The sequence below is a fragment of the Boleophthalmus pectinirostris genome, unplaced genomic scaffold (genome assembly GCF_026225935.1).
Source record: "Boleophthalmus pectinirostris isolate CB_2022bp ecotype Guang Dong unplaced genomic scaffold, ASM2622593v1 HiC_scaffold_7, whole genome shotgun sequence".
Taxonomy (NCBI): Eukaryota; Metazoa; Chordata; class Actinopteri; order Gobiiformes; family Gobiidae; genus Boleophthalmus; species Boleophthalmus pectinirostris.
Window position 1 is genome coordinate 1,779,069 of NW_026571473.1, and position 20,432 is coordinate 1,799,500.

The 20,432-nt window shown below is 39.3% G+C and overlaps 1 protein-coding gene across 2 annotated transcripts in view; it reads right to left on the bottom strand.

The window, feature by feature from the left end:
* LOC110162786 (DENN/MADD domain containing 1B) overlaps window positions 1-20,432 on the bottom strand; it is a 378,748-nt gene that overhangs the window by 195,353 nt on the left and 162,963 nt on the right. For both annotated transcript variants that reach the window (XM_055165337.1, XM_020927684.2), the window contains exon 5: window positions 12,949-13,068. In XM_055165337.1, the coding sequence (XP_055021312.1) occupies window positions 12,949-13,068 (120 nt within the window). The remainder of the gene's footprint in view (window positions 1-12,948; window positions 13,069-20,432) is intronic.

The window sequence follows — 20,432 nt, forward strand, 5'->3', positions numbered from 1 at the left end:
TTTTAACATATCTGATATCAGCCTTAAATCTCCAACGCAGGCCGATATTTAGCTCTGGTTGATCTGCTGCAAGCTTTAACCAGAAGAGAACACAGTGCAAAATGTGACGACACAGTTCGCTTATTAGTGGTGAGTTTGTAGTAAATTTAAATTGTGTAATTTCAGGTAGAGGCTTCGCCACTTATTTGTCTCCATGCAGATGTTACGCTTTGTCTGAAAAGTTCCACAGTATCTAATAAATTACATTTGTTTTTATTGTATTATGATACTGATACTTTAAATCTGATTTCAACAAAATAAAGGTGTTTTTTTTTATATTTTAATTTGTCTTTTTTTTTTTTTTTTTTTTTTTACTTGACAAATGAAAATATGTAATGTGCTTTGTGGATCTGGAGAAGGCATTCGACCGTGTCCCTTGTGGTGTCCTGTGGGGGGTGCTCTGGGACTCCGGGGCCATTTGCTAAGGGCTGTCCAGTCCCTGTATGACCGGAGCAGGAGCTGTGTTCATTGGTGGCAGTAAGTCAGACCTGGTGCATGTTGGACTCCCCAGGGCTGCCCTTTGTCACCGGTTCTGTTCATTGTGTTTATGGACAGAGTTTCTAGGTGCAGTCAGGGGCTGGAGGGGGTCCGGTTTGGGGACCACAGGATCATCTCTGCTGTTTGCAGATGATGTTGTCCTTTTGGCTCCATTGAACCAGGACCTGCAACATGGGGCGATTTACAGCCGAGTGAGAAAAATAATCTGAATCTGCTTCACCTATCAGCTCAAAAATATCAGCAGAGCTCATCAGCCCTCAATTCCTCTGGATTCTAAACTATCAGTGTCGGCATCGACCATGAAAAAAAAACATATCTGTCGATCTCCAGCACTGTATTTTCATATAATAAGGAAGTGCACATTAGCATGCTTGTTGTTGTTACCGTGACTTCATTCTGGTCTTTGAGAAAAACATCTCAGAGAATAAATAAGTAAGTGAGGAAGAACTAGAGGAATAACACTGCAAACTGTTTCAACTTAACCAGTTGTGTTTTTCATGTTTTTAAGCCAATAAAAATCAGGTACAGCACATAGATGGACAGAGCTAACCTGCTAGCTGCCACGGTCCAAGTAGGAAGTGAACATGGGCGTGCTTCCTGCTCCATTGACTGTGGCTCCAGTTCACTTTCTATTGAAAACCCATCCTAGTGTTTTATTTTGCGATGTTGTCCATAAATAAAGATATAATCATTAATAATAGACAAATCAGACCCTTTCTTTGGCTGGGGTCACTCCCGATAGCGTTAGCAACAGGTTTGATTGACAGCCCACCCCCCTGCCAAACCAGCGGTGCGGACGGGAAAGAGCTTCAAATTGGGCCCATTACTGCTGTCGTCAGTGAGCTTCATTTACTGGACTCATACTCACTTAATCCACTTCTTTAACAGTCTACGGTAAAGCACCTTTAATTCTACTCCTCTCTCCTTCTCCCTCGTTCCTCTCCTCCTCCTTCTCCATCACGCCCTTCCTCTCCTTATGTCATGTAAAAATAAAGCCTTCACATGAGTAATTCATAGAGCCCGGTGTTTGTGTGGATCTCCTCGCGCCGTAAGTCAGGAGCGTGTGCCCGCCGCCGCTGCCTTTAAATACACTGACAGGATCTTGGCCGGCGTCTCGGGTGGACCCTCGCCAATGCTCGCCGCCTGGCATAAAAATCTGTGCCTATGTTTGTTTTTAATGTTATGCAATCAAATAATCATATTCACAACACAGGGTCATGACGAGAGCTGGAGAAACGAGCGGGGTTTGGAGTTTCACATGCATTTTTAACTCGTATGAATAAAAAGACGAGATGAGGGCCGGTCCCATGAAATAAACACTCATCTGTATTAAAGCTTCATTAGCCGCGCAGACCCAGGGGTTAACGTGAGAATGCAAGACCCCGATTCTGCGTCTGACAGTGAACGCACCGTCTTCATCTGTCACAGCAGCTTCTGTTACCCTACAGGCTGGAAAACACTCACAAACACTCCTGCTTTTCTCTTTGTTAAGGATTTACACATTGGATTAGACATTGTGCTCTAAAGGTGCAATACGCAACTTTTCAGGTAGAGGGTTCGCCAAATAACTGTCTCCATGGAGATGTTTCTGCGTTGTCTGAAATGTTCCACAGTATCTACAGGTGTTTTTATTGTGTTTTTCTGATACTTTAAACCTGATTTCAACAAAATAAAGGTGTTTTCTTATATTTTAATTTGTCAAATAATATTATCTGAGCACATTAGAAGAGGTTTTGGTCTAGTGTACTACATGGTTCAATCAGTGAAGAGACAGACATTCTGTGTTGTCAACGATTCCAGAGATCGAGGATTTAAAGTCGGAACAAAGAGAATGTTTGGTGAATTTTATCAAGGGGAAAGACGTTATTGCTTCTTCCTACGGGATTTGGGAAGCGGCGCGTTACGACAGGACCAAAGAGCAGCGATTGGTTAAAGAGCGAACAAATCCTAATGCTGCGAGGTCAGACTGTTTCTACGAAGTGAAACCGGCTGATGAATCAGACTAATGATCTCCGACCAGGAAGTAAAATTTTAAACCTTAAAAAAATGCTCAAACTGGGAATGAAATTGTAAAACTTTTAGTAAAATCTTTGTCAAATGCTTTAGTCAAATGAGTGATCCAAACATGGAACTCCAATCAAATTTGGAAGATGAATCTGTGTATTGTTTTCAGTGACCTGTGCTCACTGGCACATCACACCAAAAAAACATTTTTCCTTCTGCATTAATCTTACTCTTACAAAGATAACTTTTAGGCGCTTGGATGATTTTTAAAAATTCATATTCAAAACTTCATAATGTAAAAATACAAAAGAATCCTTACAAAATCCAACCTCTGTGAAAGAGCTCCATGACAGGTGTTTTTATTGCTCAAAAATATTTTTAAAACATGTGTGAGGGTCATCGCCTCTTCGCAGATCTCACCTGTAACTTGGCTTTGCGGTGTCGCTTGTTTCTTTGGAAAATTGACGAGTTTATCACAGCGCAGTAAACATTTACAGGCAAATCTCCATGAAAATAAGCAGTGAGTGAACCCTCCACCAAACACACAGTCACACAGTCACACAGTCACACAGTCACAGTCACACAGTCACACAGTCACACAGTCACAGTCACACAGTCACACAGTCACAGTCACACAGTCACACAGTCACACAGTCACAGTCACACAGTCACAGTCACACAGTCACAGTCACACAGTCACAGTCACACAGTCACAGTCACACAGTCACACAGTCACACAGTCACACACACAGTCACACAGTCACACAGTCACACTCACACAGTCACACAGTCACACAGTCACACTCACACAGTCACACAGTCACACAGTCACAGTCACAGTCACACAGTCACACAGTCACAGTCACACAGTCACACAGTCACAGTCACACAGTCACACAGTCACACACACAGTCACACAGTCACACACACAGTCACACAGTCACAGTCACACAGTCACACAGTCACACAGTCACAGTCACACAGTTACACAGTTACACAGTCACAGTCACACAACACAGTCACAGTCACAGTCACACAGTCACACAGTCACACAGTCACAGTCACACAGTCACAGTCACAATCACACAGTCACACAGTCACACTCACACAGTCACACAGTCACACAGTCACACAGTCACACAGTCACAGTCACACAGTCACAGTCACACAGTCACAGTCACACAGTCACACAGTCACAGTCACAGTCACAGTCACACAGTCACACAGTCACACAGTCACACAGTCACACAGTCACACAGTCACAGTCACACAGTCACAGTACACAGTCACAGTCACAGTCACACAGTCACACAGTCACACAGTTACACAAATACACAGTCACACAGTCACACAAATACACAGTCACACAGTCTCACAGTCACACAGTCACAGTCACAGTCACACAGTCACACAAATACACAGTCACACAGTCACACAAATACACAGTCACACAGTCACAGTCACATAGTCACACAGTCACAGTCAGTTACACAGTCACACAGTCACAGTCACACAGTCACAGTCACACACAGTCACACAGTCACACAGTACACAGTCACACAGTCACACACACATACACAGTCACACACACACAGTCAACACAGTCACACAGTCACAGTCACACAGTCACACAAATACACAGTCACACAGTCACACAAATACACAGTCACACAGTTACACAAATACACAGTCACACAGTCACAGGCACACAGTCACAGTCACACAGTTACACAGTCACACGGTTACACAAATACACAGTCACACAGTCACACAAATACACAGTCACACAGTTACACAGTCACACAGTTGCAATCACAGTCACACAAATACACAGTCACACAAATACACAGTCACACAGTTACACAAATACACAGTCACACAGTTACAGAAATACACAGTCACACAGTCACACAGTCACAGTCACACAGTCACAGTCTCACAGTCACACAGTCACACAGTCACAGTCACACAGTCACAGTCACACAGTGCACCTTTATGATCTATGTTCCTCAGCATTATATATTCTGGACATTTTAAGTCACATTATTGATCTAAACAGAAACAAGACGGCAGCTTCTGATTGAAAACTGTGGTGCAGAAAAAAACTAAACAAAACTGGTTCTGTATGTCCCTATGTGTGACATCACCATCTCTCCCCGCTCCTCCTCTCCTCTCCACCCTTTCTCTTTGTCTCTCTCTTTCTACGCTGAGGTGAAAGTAAAGGTTCAGTCTCTCTTCTCTCTTCCTCTCACAGCTCATTGCTCATTTGTGTTTGTGTTTTAGTAAATCCACTGATACAGACTCATCCATCACCCTCTTCCACCTCTCTGCCTCTCTCCTCCACCTCTCCGCCGCTCTCCTCCAGGCCTCACGCTCTCAGGGCTCCCCAAGCTCAGGGCCCCCCAGACTCAGACCTTCCCCAGGCTCAGGCGCCTCCCGGGCTCAAGGTCCCCAGGCTCAGGGCTCTGTGATCAGGGAGGGTCTGAGCTGAGACGAGAGAGATGAGAGAGAGAAAGAGACAAGACAGAGAAGACAGAGAGAAAGCCAGAGAAGAGAGAGCGAAAGAGAAAGAGAGGGAGCTGACCAAACAGCAGATGAAGAGACAAGAGTGTTAACAACTTGGTCAAAAAGTCTTCTCAGTATTTGGTATTTTCAAATCCATGTACAGAACATGGTCCATGCAGATACATTTCATGCCATAGTGTGGAATACAACAGCCAAAAGAACAACATCTCCATAGAAACAAATGACTTAGAGTCATGTTTGTGGAGGTGCAAGCCCTCTCACAGTAAGGAGACATGGAACTAAACAAGGCCATTTGTCTAAGATGTTTTAACGACTTTATCTACTGTTCCTAATCAATTTTGGCAACTTTAGTGCAAACTAGGAACAAATGCAGCTTTCTGGTAAAAACAAAACACCTAAATGTGAGTTTGTGCTGCTTTCAGTGGCCTCTGCAGTTTCAAGTACTATGTGACATCACACAAGACTGTTCTGACTACAGATAGCTGTTTCTGGTTGCAGGGGTCACACTTTAAGTTTTTCTGTGCAATAAAACAGGAAAAATGACATTGTGACATATCTCTTTTTTTTTGTGTGTATTTTTTTGTCAGAAAAGTTACATACAGTCGTCCCTCGCTACCTTTCGCGATCACGCCCATTCCGACAGTGAGTCCTGTTTCAGTTCTGGTTTAGTCCAAGTTTACTCATGTTTTAGTCCTAGTTCAGTCCTGGTTTAGTCCTCCTCTTCAGTCCTGGACTTAGTCCTAGGCTAGTCCTGGTTTTGTTCAGTCCGTGGCGTAGGCAGCTCAAAAGTTTGATATAATCTTGGGTTAACAGGCGGGTGCGGTGTTGTACTGCACGGGTGTGGTATTGTACTGCGCATGTATTGTACTGCGCGGGTGCGGTGTTGTACTGCACGGGTGTGGTATTGTACTGCGCATGTATTGTACTGCGCGGGTGCGGTGTTGTACTGCAGGGGTATTGTACTGCGCGGGTGCAGTATTGTACTGCATGGTGTGGTATTGTACTGTGCGGGTGCGGGTCTCAAAAAATGGAGCCGTGCAGGACTCTGTGCTGTAGGGTCCATTACGGAATAAATAAATCTTTGGTTCTTTACATAAAAGAAGGAGGAAAATAACAAAAGGACAACAGCAACAATAAGTTTTAAGAAGGATGTAAAAAGGGTTGTAACTGTCGTGTGTGAGAAAAGTGTATAAAGTTTGTGCTGAGGGGTTTTACAAACTTAAAACAGATCGAATCATTGTAAAATATAAAGATGACTACTTTGTGGATTTCACCTATCGCGAGTTATTTTTAGAACGTAACCCCCACGATAAACAAGGGCTGTACTGTGGTTTTAAGTTAAACACATTCTATTCAAACTCATAGCGTCATAATCTCATAATTAACTTCATGTTTGGGCCATTTTCCAGCTCTTTCAGTCCAGTCTGTGTGTCTCTAAATCAGTTTCACACACACACACACACACCTGACGCTCTGCACACTTTTACAACCACTTTACTTCAGGGGCCAAAGGTTAATTACGGGGAAGGAAGTGTCCTCGGGCGACCATATAAGGACGCACAAACATGCACACAACTTCAAAACGCACTTTAAACCTAAAAACATCAGAGTGAATATGAAGTCGTCAAACCTCCGTCGATTCACAATACTACAGCACACACACAAAAACGAGAAGGTCTAGGAGTTTTGGTGGTTCAGCTTAAAGTCAGAGTTATCTTAAAGTGCGTCTGAAAGGGTTTTATGATTCTCGATACTGATTTAATTTGTTGGGATGATGCTTGTTGTAAATATAACTTATGCTTTTACACTGACCAAGAAGCAGTTTGTGAAGAAAGGTTGATGGATGGAAATATGGCTGTGTTTGAGAAAAAAACTATCCTCTAAACTCTGATAAAAGTAGATTTCTGTCATAAATAATGATGAGGTTGGAGTAAAGTCTTGGATGTAACGGTCTTAAGTGTGCTTTAGTCAAACGAGAGGTCTAAATCTGTCAAAGGCTCTTAAAACGTGAGTCTGCTTCAGGCACTTCCTGGTCTAAACGGAGGCGACAATTTTATGGTCCCAGGTCTTCAACTCTCACCAGCTCCGAACTCTCATTAAGATCATCTGGAGCAGAGACACACAAGCTCAAACTCCAACAGCTCAAACACTGAGACACAGGACTACATACATACTATAATACTCCCTACAAATGTACAACAACTCACCCTTATGGAACAGATAATACTCCCTACAACTGTACAACAACTCACCCTTATGGAACAGATAATACTCCCTACAACTGTACAACAACTCACCCTTATGGAACAGATAATACTCCCTACAAATGTACAACAACTCACCCTTATGGAACAGATAATACTCCCTACAAATGTACAACAACTCACCCTTATGGAACAGATAATACTCCCTACAACTGTACAACAACTCACCCTTATGGAACAGATAATACTCCCTACAACTGTACAACTCACCCTTGTAACTGTGATCTACTGTATTTTTCTTATTGTATTTCTGTTTTTTACTTACTGTGCACATACCTTTATATAATTATGTCTTTTTTTTTCTTTTCAATTTTTATTGCTATATATTTAGAAGTTTATTAAATTTTTATATATTTATTTTTACTCTGTGTTATTATATGATATTGTGATGTGTGAGCTGTTGTGGATCAACAAAGTTTGTCAAAGTCTAACACCAACTAATCTGCTTGTGCCTATGACAAGATTCAAAAAAAAATATATTTTTTTTTTCTTCCAATTTGGCTTTTTTTTTTTTTTTTTTAGGTTTCAAGTTTTAATTCCTGGTTGTAAATCCTGACATCATGCTAGAGAATTCCAATACTGTTAGCGCTCAGACATGAATTACACTTGTCCAAAACACCTCTAACATACACAGAGATGAATATTTGGCAAATAAAAATGTAAGAAAACACATTTAGTTTGTTAAAATAATATTTAACATACAGGGAAAAATGTGTTTCTTGAATAAATGCCAACATTCTGGACAGTATTCTCCCTGTGTGATGTCATCAGTGTGGGACTGTCTAAAATATAACTCTACACTTCCAGTCATTTTCATCTTTATTTTCAAACTGTTTCTTCATCAGTGTAAAACTATAATTTATATTTATTCAAAGTATTCTCCCACCAAATGAAGTCATCATTTGAGAAGGATCAAAAGCTGTCATACTTTAAATAGTGGTTTTAGGGCTTTGGTGATGTTAAAAATGGCAACATCAGTATTTTAGATTTTATTTTGAAATATACTGAATAAACTAAAACTATTATATTCATCATGAAACATTAAAGGCCCATATGACTTGAACTTGTGTGAATGAAACAAATCACAACTCCATGTGTGTTTTTGAGGAGGAAACAACATTAGAACATGACACACGTTACCTTATCATGAACATTTTTGTTTTTAAGTTTTTTTTTTAATATATATTATTTAATTCTGTTGATACAATTATTTTAATGTGCAATGTCTAATAACATGTCCTTAAGGGGTTTTAAAGTAAAAGAATACAAAGACAGTCGTCAGTGTCGTCAGTGTTGGGAGTAACATGTTATAAAAGTAATGAATTGTTGTAATGTGTTGCTTTTTGCTGTAACACTGTAATGTTCGGCATTACAGGGAAAAAAAAGAAGTAATATTTCACTGGGTACAAATGTGAGTAACGTGCGTCACACTGCTTTTTTAACCTGGACTGAAGTGGTGGGTTTTTCTTCATACAAATTTGCTAAAATCACCACAATATCAGCAGCGATGAAACACCGGAGACGCACCCACGTAGACCGTCAGGTGACCACACGCAAAAGGACCGACGCAGAACTCCATGCTCCTAGATTCCAAGTTCTAGTCCAAGATTAGTCCTGGTTTAGTCCTAGTTTAGACCTGGTTCAGTCCTGGTTCAGTCCTGGTTTAGTCCTGGTTCAGTCCATGTACAGCGCAAAAATTCAGCATCTTCACAGTTCTTTTGGTGACAGTAACTTAAAAATAATGCAATAGTAATGTAATGTTTTACATTTTAAATACAGTAATATTGTAATGTAACAAATGACTTTGAAATGACAGTAACAAGTCATAAATAACACATTAGGAGTTTTAAAGTCATTGGCCCAACAGTGATTGTCTTAAACACAATCAGTCCTATTTGTTTGTTTGTTTGTTTGTTTGTTTGTTTGTTTGTTTGTTTGAGTACACTGAGTGCATTTCAACCCTATTTTTCTACACATTTCAGCAAATCATATTTTCTTAGATAGACAAAAAAATATATTCTGTACATTTTTGCTCATAAAGTTTTGAAACAGTAATTAAAACCATAAAAATTGCAGAAACTTGAGTGATTATTTGAGTGAAGGGAATATGCAAATGTAGAGAAAACTGACAGAACAGACAGGCCAAAGGAACCAACGATTCAACATAATGAGTCCGAGCGCTTCGTTTGCTGCCGTGGTAACTGCGAGGTAACGAGGAGGTAACCGGGAGCAATGGGAGAGGAAAGGAGAGAGGGAAAGAGAGACAACGAGGAGGTAACCGGGAGAAACAGGAGAGAACAGGAGAGAGAGAAAGAGACAACAAGGAGGTAACCGGGAGAAACAGGAGAAGAAATTAGAGAGAGAAAGAGAAGGAGAAGGTAACTGGGAGCAACAGGAGAGGAAAGGAGAGAGGGAAAGAGAAAGAGAGGGAGAGAGAAAGATACAATAAGGGGGTAACCAGGAGCAATGGAAGAGGAGAGGAGAGAGAGAAACAGAGAGAGAGAAAGAGAGAGAGAGAGACAGTGAGACAACAAGGAGGTAACTGGGAGCAATGAGACAGGGAAAGAGGGAGAGAAAGAGAAAGAGAGAGAGAGATACAACAAGGAGGCAAACAGGAGCAACAGGAGAGAAAAGAGAGAGAGAAAGAGAAAAAGAAGGAGAGAGAGAGAGGGAGGGAGGGAGAGAGGGAGGGGGAGACAAAATAGAGGTAACCAGGAGTAAAGGAGAGGAAAGGAGAGAGGGGAAGAGAGAGAGACTGAGAGAGAGGCAGAGGAAAAGAACAAGGATGTAACCAGGAGCAACAGGAAAGGAAAGGAGAGAGTAAGAGGGAGGGAGAGAGGAAAAGAGAAAGAGAGAGACAGAGAGAAGAGAGAGAGAGAACAAGTAGGAAACCAAGAGCAACAGTTGGATATAGACTGAGAGAAAAGAGAACAGTGTGAGGAGAGATAGATAGATAGATAGATAGATAGATAGATAGATAGATAGATAGATAGATAGATAGATAGATAGATAGATAGATAGATAGATAGATAGATAGACAGATAGATAGATAGATAGATAGATAGATAGATAGATAGATAGATAGATAGATAGATAGATAGATAGATAGATAGATAGATAGATAGATAGAGAGGAAATGAGAGACAGAGAGAGAACAAGGAGGTAACCAGGAGCAATTGGTGGATAGACTGAGAGAAAAGAGGACAGCGAGAGTAGAGAGAAGAGAGAGAAAGTGAGGGAAGGAGGAGAGGAGAGAGGATAAAAAGAAGGAAATAGAAAAGGGAAGGGAAATAGACCTGATTGTTACCTTTTCGTTACAAAAAGGTAAGACAGAAAAAGTGAAAGTGAGAGAAAAAGAGGAGAGATCAGAGGAGAGCAGGATGGGAGAGACAAAGAGACGGTGAGGAATGAGAGAAAAAGAAAAAGAGGGAGAGTCAATCAAGCTAAATAAAGGTGTTTTCTTTTATTAATTCTTCATTAATCAGTCTTAATACATTTTTTTTAAAAAGGGTCTGTGAAATGCTGTTCTTCATGGAGATGTTACTGCGTTGTCTGGAATGTTTCACACTATGGCATTAAACAGAAAAGTGAAACAATGCACCTTTAAGTCGATCACAGTGACGTCTCTGTTGAAACGTTTTAATAATAGTTTTATTACGGCGTTTTTCTCTCCTCTCGTCTTCTCTCGCTCCTTTTAACAAACGCACAATACAATTACAGCCGTACAAACACAGTGTCAACGCAATTATCGCTCCATCATTTCATCACAATCGTCTTTTGTTTGAGCAAAATTATGCAAAAAACCAAACTTAAATTTCGGCGGCTCCAGCTTGACGTGAGGCCGCCGCTGTGTGAAAGGAAGAAGAGCATCAAAAACAGGAAACTTTCGGATAATTAAAGACACGACACTGAGTCTGTGTGGGCTGAACGGAGAGAAAGAAAAAGAGAAAAAGAGAAAGAGAAAGAGAGAGGGAGTCTGCAGCAGCTCAAAAAATGTATGAAATTAATTTGGTCTCATGTAAAAAAAATATATAATGAAATTCTAAGAAAAACAGCAAAGGTAAAAAGAGACCAGAACAGAACAAAAATAAAACAATGATGAATTTTAATTTCAAAATAAGAGGCTTTGATTGGGATTTTAAAATAAGCACATATTTGTATTTTTTTTATATTATTCTTGGTCTTTTAAAGGTTTTACTTAGGGCTGGGTGATATGAGAAAAAAAAAAAAAAAATCAGTATTTTTTCCTCATATTTGCTCAATCTAAATTTTCAATTCAATATTATTTTCAAATATTAAATTAAACTTTTCATCTGCACCATTTAACTTAAAAAAGAATAGATTTCTCCTTGTTAAGTGTGAACTCTGCTGCACACACTGATCCTGTCACGGATTGTTCTAGAAAGACGAGAGGCGTCACATAAACATTTACTGTGGATCCTAAGAAAACCACAGAACAGGATTTTTACACTTTTACATTTTGTATTTGAGAAATGCTGGATTGAATCACTCTTTACACTTGTGTTTGCTTTATGTGATACATTCTGTAACATATACACACACACCACATCACAACTGGGACCAACCTAGACTATCAGGACTATCAGGACTAAACCAGGACCAAAGCAGGATCAGATCAGGCCTCAACAAGACTAAACCAGGGGTTTAATTCTAATAATAACACATTGCATTTGTGGTGCATTTTACAGGTTTGTTGGAGCCTCCTCAAAACACTCCTCTGTGTGATTATTGTGTGATTATTGCTTCACTCCACACTGGTTGGTGGTGAACTCATGGAAGCCACAGCTGCCATGGGGCAGACTGATGGAAGCATCTGCCACTGTTGTCTATATTCAAACTATAGTGTTGTTGTACACATGCGGGAACAAAACAAAAACTTCTACAAACTGTCTCTCTGAGCTCAGATCTTCGTTATCTCTGAAAGTCCAAACACATAATGTTTGTACTGGAGCACACTTTTACATATCAGGTCATCATTTGATCGATCACAAACACAACATGGAAGTCACAGATGGAACATTTTCATATGTATGTGTCACAATAACACATTCTGCAGGAGGAAACACTGATGAAGGAAATATAGACCATAAAAACACTGGTCAAGCTTCTGATTCTCCTGACACGCCCCAGGACTAAACCAGGACTAAACCAAGTCTAAACTAGGTCTAAACCAGAACTAAACCAGGACCATTGTGTTACCTGAGCAGACCCAGGCCCCGTGTGAGTGTGTGTGTGCTCCATGTGTGTGTTCTGTGTATGTGAGTGTATGTGTGTTGTGTGAGTGTGTGTGTTACCTGAGCAGACAGATGCACACTCTACATCCCTGTGTGAGTCTGTGTGTGTGTGTGTGTTGTGTGTGTGAGTGTGTGTGTTACCTGAGCAGACAGATGCACACTCTACATCCCTGTGTGAGTCTGTGTGTGTGTGTGTGTTGTGTGTGTGTTGTGTGTGTGTGTGTGTGTTACCTGAGCAGACAGATGCACACTCTACATCCCTGTGTGAGTCTCTGTGTGTGTGTGTGTGTGTGTGTGTGTGTGTGTGTGTGTGTGTGTGTGTGTTGTGTGTGTGTGTGTGTGTGTGTGTGTGTGTGTGTTACCTGAGCAGACAGATGCACACTCTACATCCCTGTGTGAGTCTGCAGAATCCAAATCTCTGTTGACTTTCGATATCGGTCAAGACGAATGTGAAGTTCTGTCCCACTGGACTCTGGGACACTCTGAGGACACAAGCAACAACAATCAGCAAACACACACACACACACACACAAACACACAAACACACAAACACACAAACACACACATCAAAGTCAATACTCACTTATTTATATAGAATTACAGTGTTACGTTTCGATTAAAAATCCAGATTTCTTCTCTCACACCGAAAACACTCTGTTCCACCTTGTGATGTCATGTGGTGATACAGGAAGTGCTCCACTGTGTTTTTAAACTCCACACATTTTCGCTAGAATCGTTTGGGTGATTGAACTTAAGGTGAAACTTCGCTAATAACTTCAAGAACAACACGGTGCAACAGAACATTTGGAGCTTTGGAGATGCAGAAAAATTATTTTAAAAAAGTTACTCAAAAGTGTAAATGAAAGAAAACACAAGTCCAGCTCTGTTTTTGAGGAGGAAACAACATTCAAACATGATTTAAAGCTTCACAAGAGTCTATTTTTCTTAATATAGGAAGTTTCAAAATGATTATAAATATCATATGTAACATTAATATCAGTCAGTTTTATATTAGTGCAGAATTAAAGACTGTCATTATGACTGGAACAAAATGAAACTAACATCTGAAAGTAAAATGTGCTTTTTGTTGTCTTTTTGTTCGTCAATTTAAAATTTCTGTTTCACTGCAAAATTGTCATGTGTTTCTAGTTGGTACTGTTCTACATGTATGTCTATGGTGGGGTGTTCAGCAGTGACCATGGTGACACAACGTACACAGAAAATAAAAACACATAAAAATAAATAAAAGACACAGAGGACCACACAACGGTGTTAAAAGCCAGAGAGTAAAAGTGGGTTTTAAGACGAGACTGAAAACTCTCCACTGTGGGGCTGTTGGGACGTTGGGGGGGGGAGGAAAAATAGACTCTTGTGAGCTTTAAATCATGTTCCAATGTTGTTTCCTCCTAGAGCTGCACTTGTGTTTTGTTTCACTGACACATGTTTGAGTAACGTTTTCATCATTTTTCTGCATCTCCAAAGCTCCAAATGTTCTGTTGCACCGTGTTGTCCTTGAAGTTATTAGCGAAGTTTCACCTTTAGTTCAATCACCCAAATGATTCTAGTGAAGGTGTGTAGAGTTGAAAAACACAGTGGAGCACTTCCTGTATTACCAAATGACATCACAAGGTGGAACAGAGTGTTTTCAGTGTGAGAGAAGAACTCAGGATGCAGGTTTGTGAGATAAACATGTGAATGAAACAAAACACAAGTCCAGGTCTGTTTGATTTATTTATTAGTTTATTTATTTCTATTCTATGATTTTATTCTTATTTTATTTGACTGGTTTTATTATTTAAAGTCTAATATTTTAGTATTTTATTGTAGTTTAGTTTTTTTTTTTTTGCAGTTTATTTTATTATTGTTATTATGATGTATTTGTGCAGCACTTTGGGAACTGTTTGCTTGTGAAATGTGCGACAGAAATAAAGTGGATTGGAAATATCGCTGTAATATATATCACTGAATTGATTTTTCCTTACACCCCTAATGGAAATGTCGTTGCTCTGCCTGGAATGTTCCACAGTGTGACATTAAACAGACCTACTTTACATGTATTCAGTTACAGGTGGTTTTATAGCTCAAAAATACCTCGAACAACAGACAGTCTGACTGTGAGTGGGGTCGCCTCTCCACAGATCTGACCTGTAACTTAGTCTGGTTTGGTCTCCATGAAGATAGAAAAGTTTAATGCCATACTGTGGAACATTCCAGATAAAGCAATAACATCTCCATGGAGAAAAAGCATTTGACAGACCTTCCACTAGAAAAGTTACACAATGCTCTTTTACATACATTTTTAAAGAGGTACTTTAATACTTTTACTTAAGTAGACTTTTTCATGTGATACTTATACTTGAGTAATTGTTTTGCTCTGGTATCTGTACTTTTACTTAGTGACAAACTTTAGTACGTCTTCCACCACTGAACCATTACTTGTTGGAAAATGTCCCAAGTATTTATTTTTTTATTATTATATTTTTTTCAGTGTTGATGCCTGTTTGAATGGGTAATCAAGGGTATTGATTTTGTTTTCCTTTAAAACAGTGTTTGAGTTAAATTTCTATTGACATCCTACATTGTACTAGCTCGTTACTGAAGTTTGTACAGTTGGCCAATAAAAATGTAATGTAATTCAAAAATGTGTATGTTTCAATCTGTTTATGTATTCATAATGTATGTGCTTTTACTAAACATTGAGTACTGGTTAAAAAAGGTTGTAGTAAACAGTTAAATATTTTGTACTGAAGGCGCCAAAAAGTTTTAAGTTTCGTGTATTAGTTATGTTTTGTCAAAAAAGATGAAACATATTAATTACAAACTACTTAAACTTTTAGGGTATGTGCTACTTAGACAATTTGTTAACCTCCAAAATTAACCTTTATACACTGAGAAATTTGACAACAATAACATGACTTTTTTACATTTCTCTGTCCAGCATGTTTAAATCTTACAAAGGTCACTTGATTGTGGTTGATGTGAGACCTGAATGTTTTAATCAGGTTGAGGAAACATGACTTTATTCTAATCTGTGGTGAGGCTCGTCCCTCTGGAATTCTCCTCCCCAAAACTTTTGGAGGGAAAATTCAAATGTAACAGGACACGGGACAGACAGGAGCAGAGACACACAGTGTGGAGATTTTATGTGTTTCTCTGGACTAGAATGTTTTCATTGTTAAAACATGTTTGTGGTGTTTATTTGAAATTAGAGTTAATGTAAGAACTGTTTCCATGAAACAAATTGTCTTTGACTGTCCATCTACAAGAGTGTGACAGTTGTACCAAGATGTGAATGTGTTTGTTCCAGAGTCGTCTACAAACACAGAGTGACGTCCAGGTTCTGCTGGAGCTGTGGGGAAGTTCATGAATGTTACAGCTGATGTTTCAGAAAAAGGAAGATGTTGAAGAACCAACAAAACACAGAGCACAGATGAACAAAGTAAGTAACTCAACTAAAATTATTTTAAAAGATTTTTTTCAAAATGAACTTCCTATTGAAACAGTGATTGTGTTTCTACAGGGTGATGTGGCACTAGGAGACTTTATACCAGATGCCCTCCCTGTTACTGTGTTTAGACAGGAAGAAAAGCAGCACATGGTGAGTTTTGTTTCTGCAGATACACTTCTAATGTTCTTGTGATTCTGTTCTGGTCCATTATTGTAGTAATAAGTACTTTTAAATGTATTTAAACATGTAGAACAGAGTAGATCATCAGAATGTGATCATCATGTGTTATTCTGTGTCCACAGAGACCAGAGCTTCTTCACTGGATAAATCTTCACACTGTCCAGCTCCAAACTGTGTGTCTCTGTACTTGTGTCTTTGTGTGTTTGATTCTGTTTAAGACAAAACAGAACTGTGGAAAACTAAAGACTGTTTTTGTTTTCTTTTACAGAATTAGATCAATTAAATGAAATTATACACACTTATACATTTCACGAAAATGTAACATAAGATAAATATGCATATAAGCAAGATTTGATCAAATGTCATCAACATGAAAAAGTGACGTTCATGTTCTGAGAAAAATATGTGTAGAGGAGATCGAAATAAGTTTCAAAGCCTAAACATCATTTTATTGCATGCAACAGCTTTCCAGAACTTTTTTACACAAATCTAGCAACCTTTTTTTTCAGTGAAGGGTACTGATTTTGTTTTTCCTTTAAAACAGTGTTTGAGTTAAATTTGTATTGACATCCTACATTGTACTAGCTCATTATAGAAGTTTGTACAGTTGACCAATACAAATGTAATGTAATTCAAAAATGTGTATGTTTCAATCTGTTTATGTATTAATAATCAGTGTTGGGGAGTAATAGATTACATGTACCAGAGTTACATAATCAGAGTACAAATTATGAGTAACTGTATTCAGTTACAGTTACTGTTTCAGTGAGTGTTAATTTTATTACAGTTACTTTGTTGAAATAAATGGATTACATGGGGGATTTTCCTGTTTTCACATTTTGGACTAAACCAGGACTAAACCAGGTCTAAACCAGGACTAAACCAGGACTAAACCAGGACTAAACCAGGACTAAACCAGGTCTAAACCAGAACTAAACCAGGACTAAACCAGGACTAAACCAGGACTAAACCAGGACTAAACCAGGTCTAAACCAGGACTAAACCAGGTCTAAACCAGGGCCAATTTGAAGAGAACAAACAAGAATTTTCAGGATGTGGTTGGTACATTTATGTAGTTTTAAAAAACATGACAATATCAAGTAATCCAAAGTATTCAGATTACATTACTCACTTTAAGTAATTTAATGGATTATGTTACAAACTACATTTTGGTGTATGTAATCTGTAATCTGTAGGGGAATACATTTTAAAAGTCACCTTCCCAACACTGTTAATAATGCATGTGTAGTTACTAAACATTGAGTACTGGTTAAAAAAGGTTGAAGTAAACAGTTAAACATTTTGTCTTGAAGGCGCCAAAAAGTTTAAAGTTTTGTGTACTAGTTATGTTTTGTCAAAAAAGATGAAAAATATGAATTACAAACTACTCAAACTTTTAGGATACGCAATACTTAAAAACAAAAATGAACCATTATAGTACTTAAAGTTTTAGGGTATGTTCTACTTAAAGATAGACAGTTTGTTAACTCAAAAACTCAAACTTGTCCATGTAATCAGTTTCATCAGTTTGTTTGAGTGGTCCTAACTTGTCGGGTTTTACAGTGTATAGAAAAGAAAGCCCAGTAACACACAGAAAATGACAGATTAAATATTGAGTGTAAAGTGTTCGAATGTTAACACCGACTCGTTGTAGAATGTTCAGATCGCGTTTAATTGAATCTAAAAGCGGTGGTGTGTGAAAGTGTAACGAGTCACTTCTCATATTTGTCACTAGATGGCAGCAGGTGAGTTTGGCTGGAGCCGTTTCCTCTGAAGACTCTGAATGTGAGGAAGAAGAGCGAGGGAAGAGAGAGGGAGGGATGAAGGGAGGAAGAGAGAGAGAGAGAGGAAGAGTGAGGAAGACAGAGGTGACGTAGAAAAGGAGGAAAAAAATAAATGTGTGTGTAGAAAAAGAGAAGGAGGGAGAGAGAAATGACGAGAGAGAGGAGAAGAGAAAGAAAGAGAAGAGGGGAGGGATATAGAGCAAAAGAGAGGGATGGAGAGAGAGAGTGAGGGGTGGGAGACAAAACGAGAGAAATAGCGAGAGAGGGTGAAGAAAGAGAGAAAGGCAGGAGGGGAAGAAGTGGCGAGGGAGAGAGAGATAGAGAAAGAGCGGAAAGGAGGGCAGGTGAGAAAGAGAGAGAAAGAGAGAGGGAAAGAATAACAAAGGGATGGAGGGAGAAAGAAAAGGAGAGAGTGGTGGAAAAACAAACTAGAGAATAAAGAAGAAAAAGGGGGAGGCAGAGAGAAAGAGAGGAAGACGGAAGGAGAGAGAGGGGAGAAAAGGAAGGTAGGTAAGGAGGAAGAGATGAAGAGAGAAAGAGGGGGGGAGGGGATGGGTGAGAAATGGAGGGAGAGAGGCAAAGAGAAAGACAAGGAAGGGGGAGAGATAGAGAGAATAAAGTGGTAAGAGAGGGATGAGGAGAACAAGAGAGAGGGGGAAGAAGTAAGGAGGGAGAGATATATAGAGAAAGAGAGGGAGAGAAAGGGAAAGAATCAGGAGGAAAGAGAGGGAGAGAAAGAGAAAGAATCAGGAGGAAAGAGAGGGAGAGAAAGAGAAAGAATCAGGAGGAAAGAGAGGGAGAGAGAAGTGAAGAAGGCAGAGGTGAAGTAGAAAGGGAGGGAAAGAGAATGTGTGCAGAAAAAGAGAGGATGAGAGAGAAAGGGGGTAGAAGGGAGGAGAGAGAGAGCGAAGAGAGAGAGAGAGTGGGGGGTTGGGAGAGAAGAGAGAGTGAGCAAGAGAAAGAGCGAGGGAGGGTGAAGAAAAAGAGAAAGAGAGAGAGAAGAAGGCAGGTGAGGAAGTAGAGAGAGAGGGAGAGAGACGGAGAAGAATGAAAACAGAGAGAGGAGAATGGAGGAAGATGAGAGAGAGAGAGGGAAAGAATAAAGAAGAAACAGAAGAGAGAAAGGCATGGAGAGAGAAAGAGAACAGGGGAATAAGGAGGAAAGAGAGAGAGACAGAGGCAGAGAGGGAGAGGGAAGGAGAGAGCAGGGAGTAAGGGAAGGTGGAGAGACAGAAGGGAGAGGGAGGACATAGAGAGAAAGGGAGAGAGATGGAGAAGAATGAAGACAGAGAGAGGAGAATGGAGGGAGATGCCAGGGCAGAAAGTGGAGAGGGAGAGAGAGAGAGAAAGAAAAAGAAAAAGGAAGAAACAGGAGAGAGGAGAGGTAAAGGCATGGAGAGAGAAAGAGAACAGGAGAATAAGGAGGAAAGAGAGGGAGACAGAGACAGAGAGGGAGTGGGGAGTAAAGGAAGGTGGAGAGACAGAAGGGACAGGGAGGAAGAGACGAAAGAGAGACAGAAAGATAAACCCGGTGGACTTGAGTGTAAATAGAAAAAACAAAAGCCACAGCAGCTGATCTGATCTGAAAAAAGACTCAAATGAGATGAAATGATGAAGAGAGTTTGTAGTTTTCAGAAAGTTTTAAAATGAAAACACCTGGATCATTGTTAAAGGAGCAATATTACAAAAAGTGACTCTTGAAACGTGTTTTGTTTCATTCACATGTTTGAGTAACTCTGCATTATTAGTCTGTCTACATCTCCAAAAGCTCCAAATGCTCTGTTCCACCTTGTGATGTCATGAAGTGGGAGTTTTCAAGTGAGCAGCTCTTTTTAGCTTTTTATTTTTCAGTAGAGATCGGCAATTCCAGGGCTGAAATGATCCAAATGATTCTAGTGAAGGTGTGTGGAGTTTAAAAACACAGTGGAGCACTTCCTGTATCACCACACGATGACATCACAAGGTGGAACAGAGTGTTTTCTGTTTGAGAGAAGAACTCAGTCTAAATGTGCAGGTTTGTGTGTTAAACAAAGTGTGAATGAAACAAAACTTGAGTCCAGGTCTGTTTGTGATGAGTGATTAGTTTATTTTTATTTATTTATTTATTTGTTTGTTTGTTTATTATTATTATTATTATTATTATTATTATTATTTTATTTATTTATTTATTTTTACTGCTTGTTTTTCTATTTTATTTTGACTTGTGCGTTTACATTTAAATAATTATGTCTTTTATATGTATGAATCTGCATCTCCCTAAAGAAAAACTTTGGATTTTTCCTTTTATCTTTTTTTTTTTTTTTTTTTTTTTTAACTTAGAAGATTGACAGTGAGAACATCAATTTAAATTTTTCATATGTATGGAAATTTGACAATAAACATTTTGAAATTTGAAATTATTTGACATCTGTCTCTCACTCTAATCTTTTTTGCA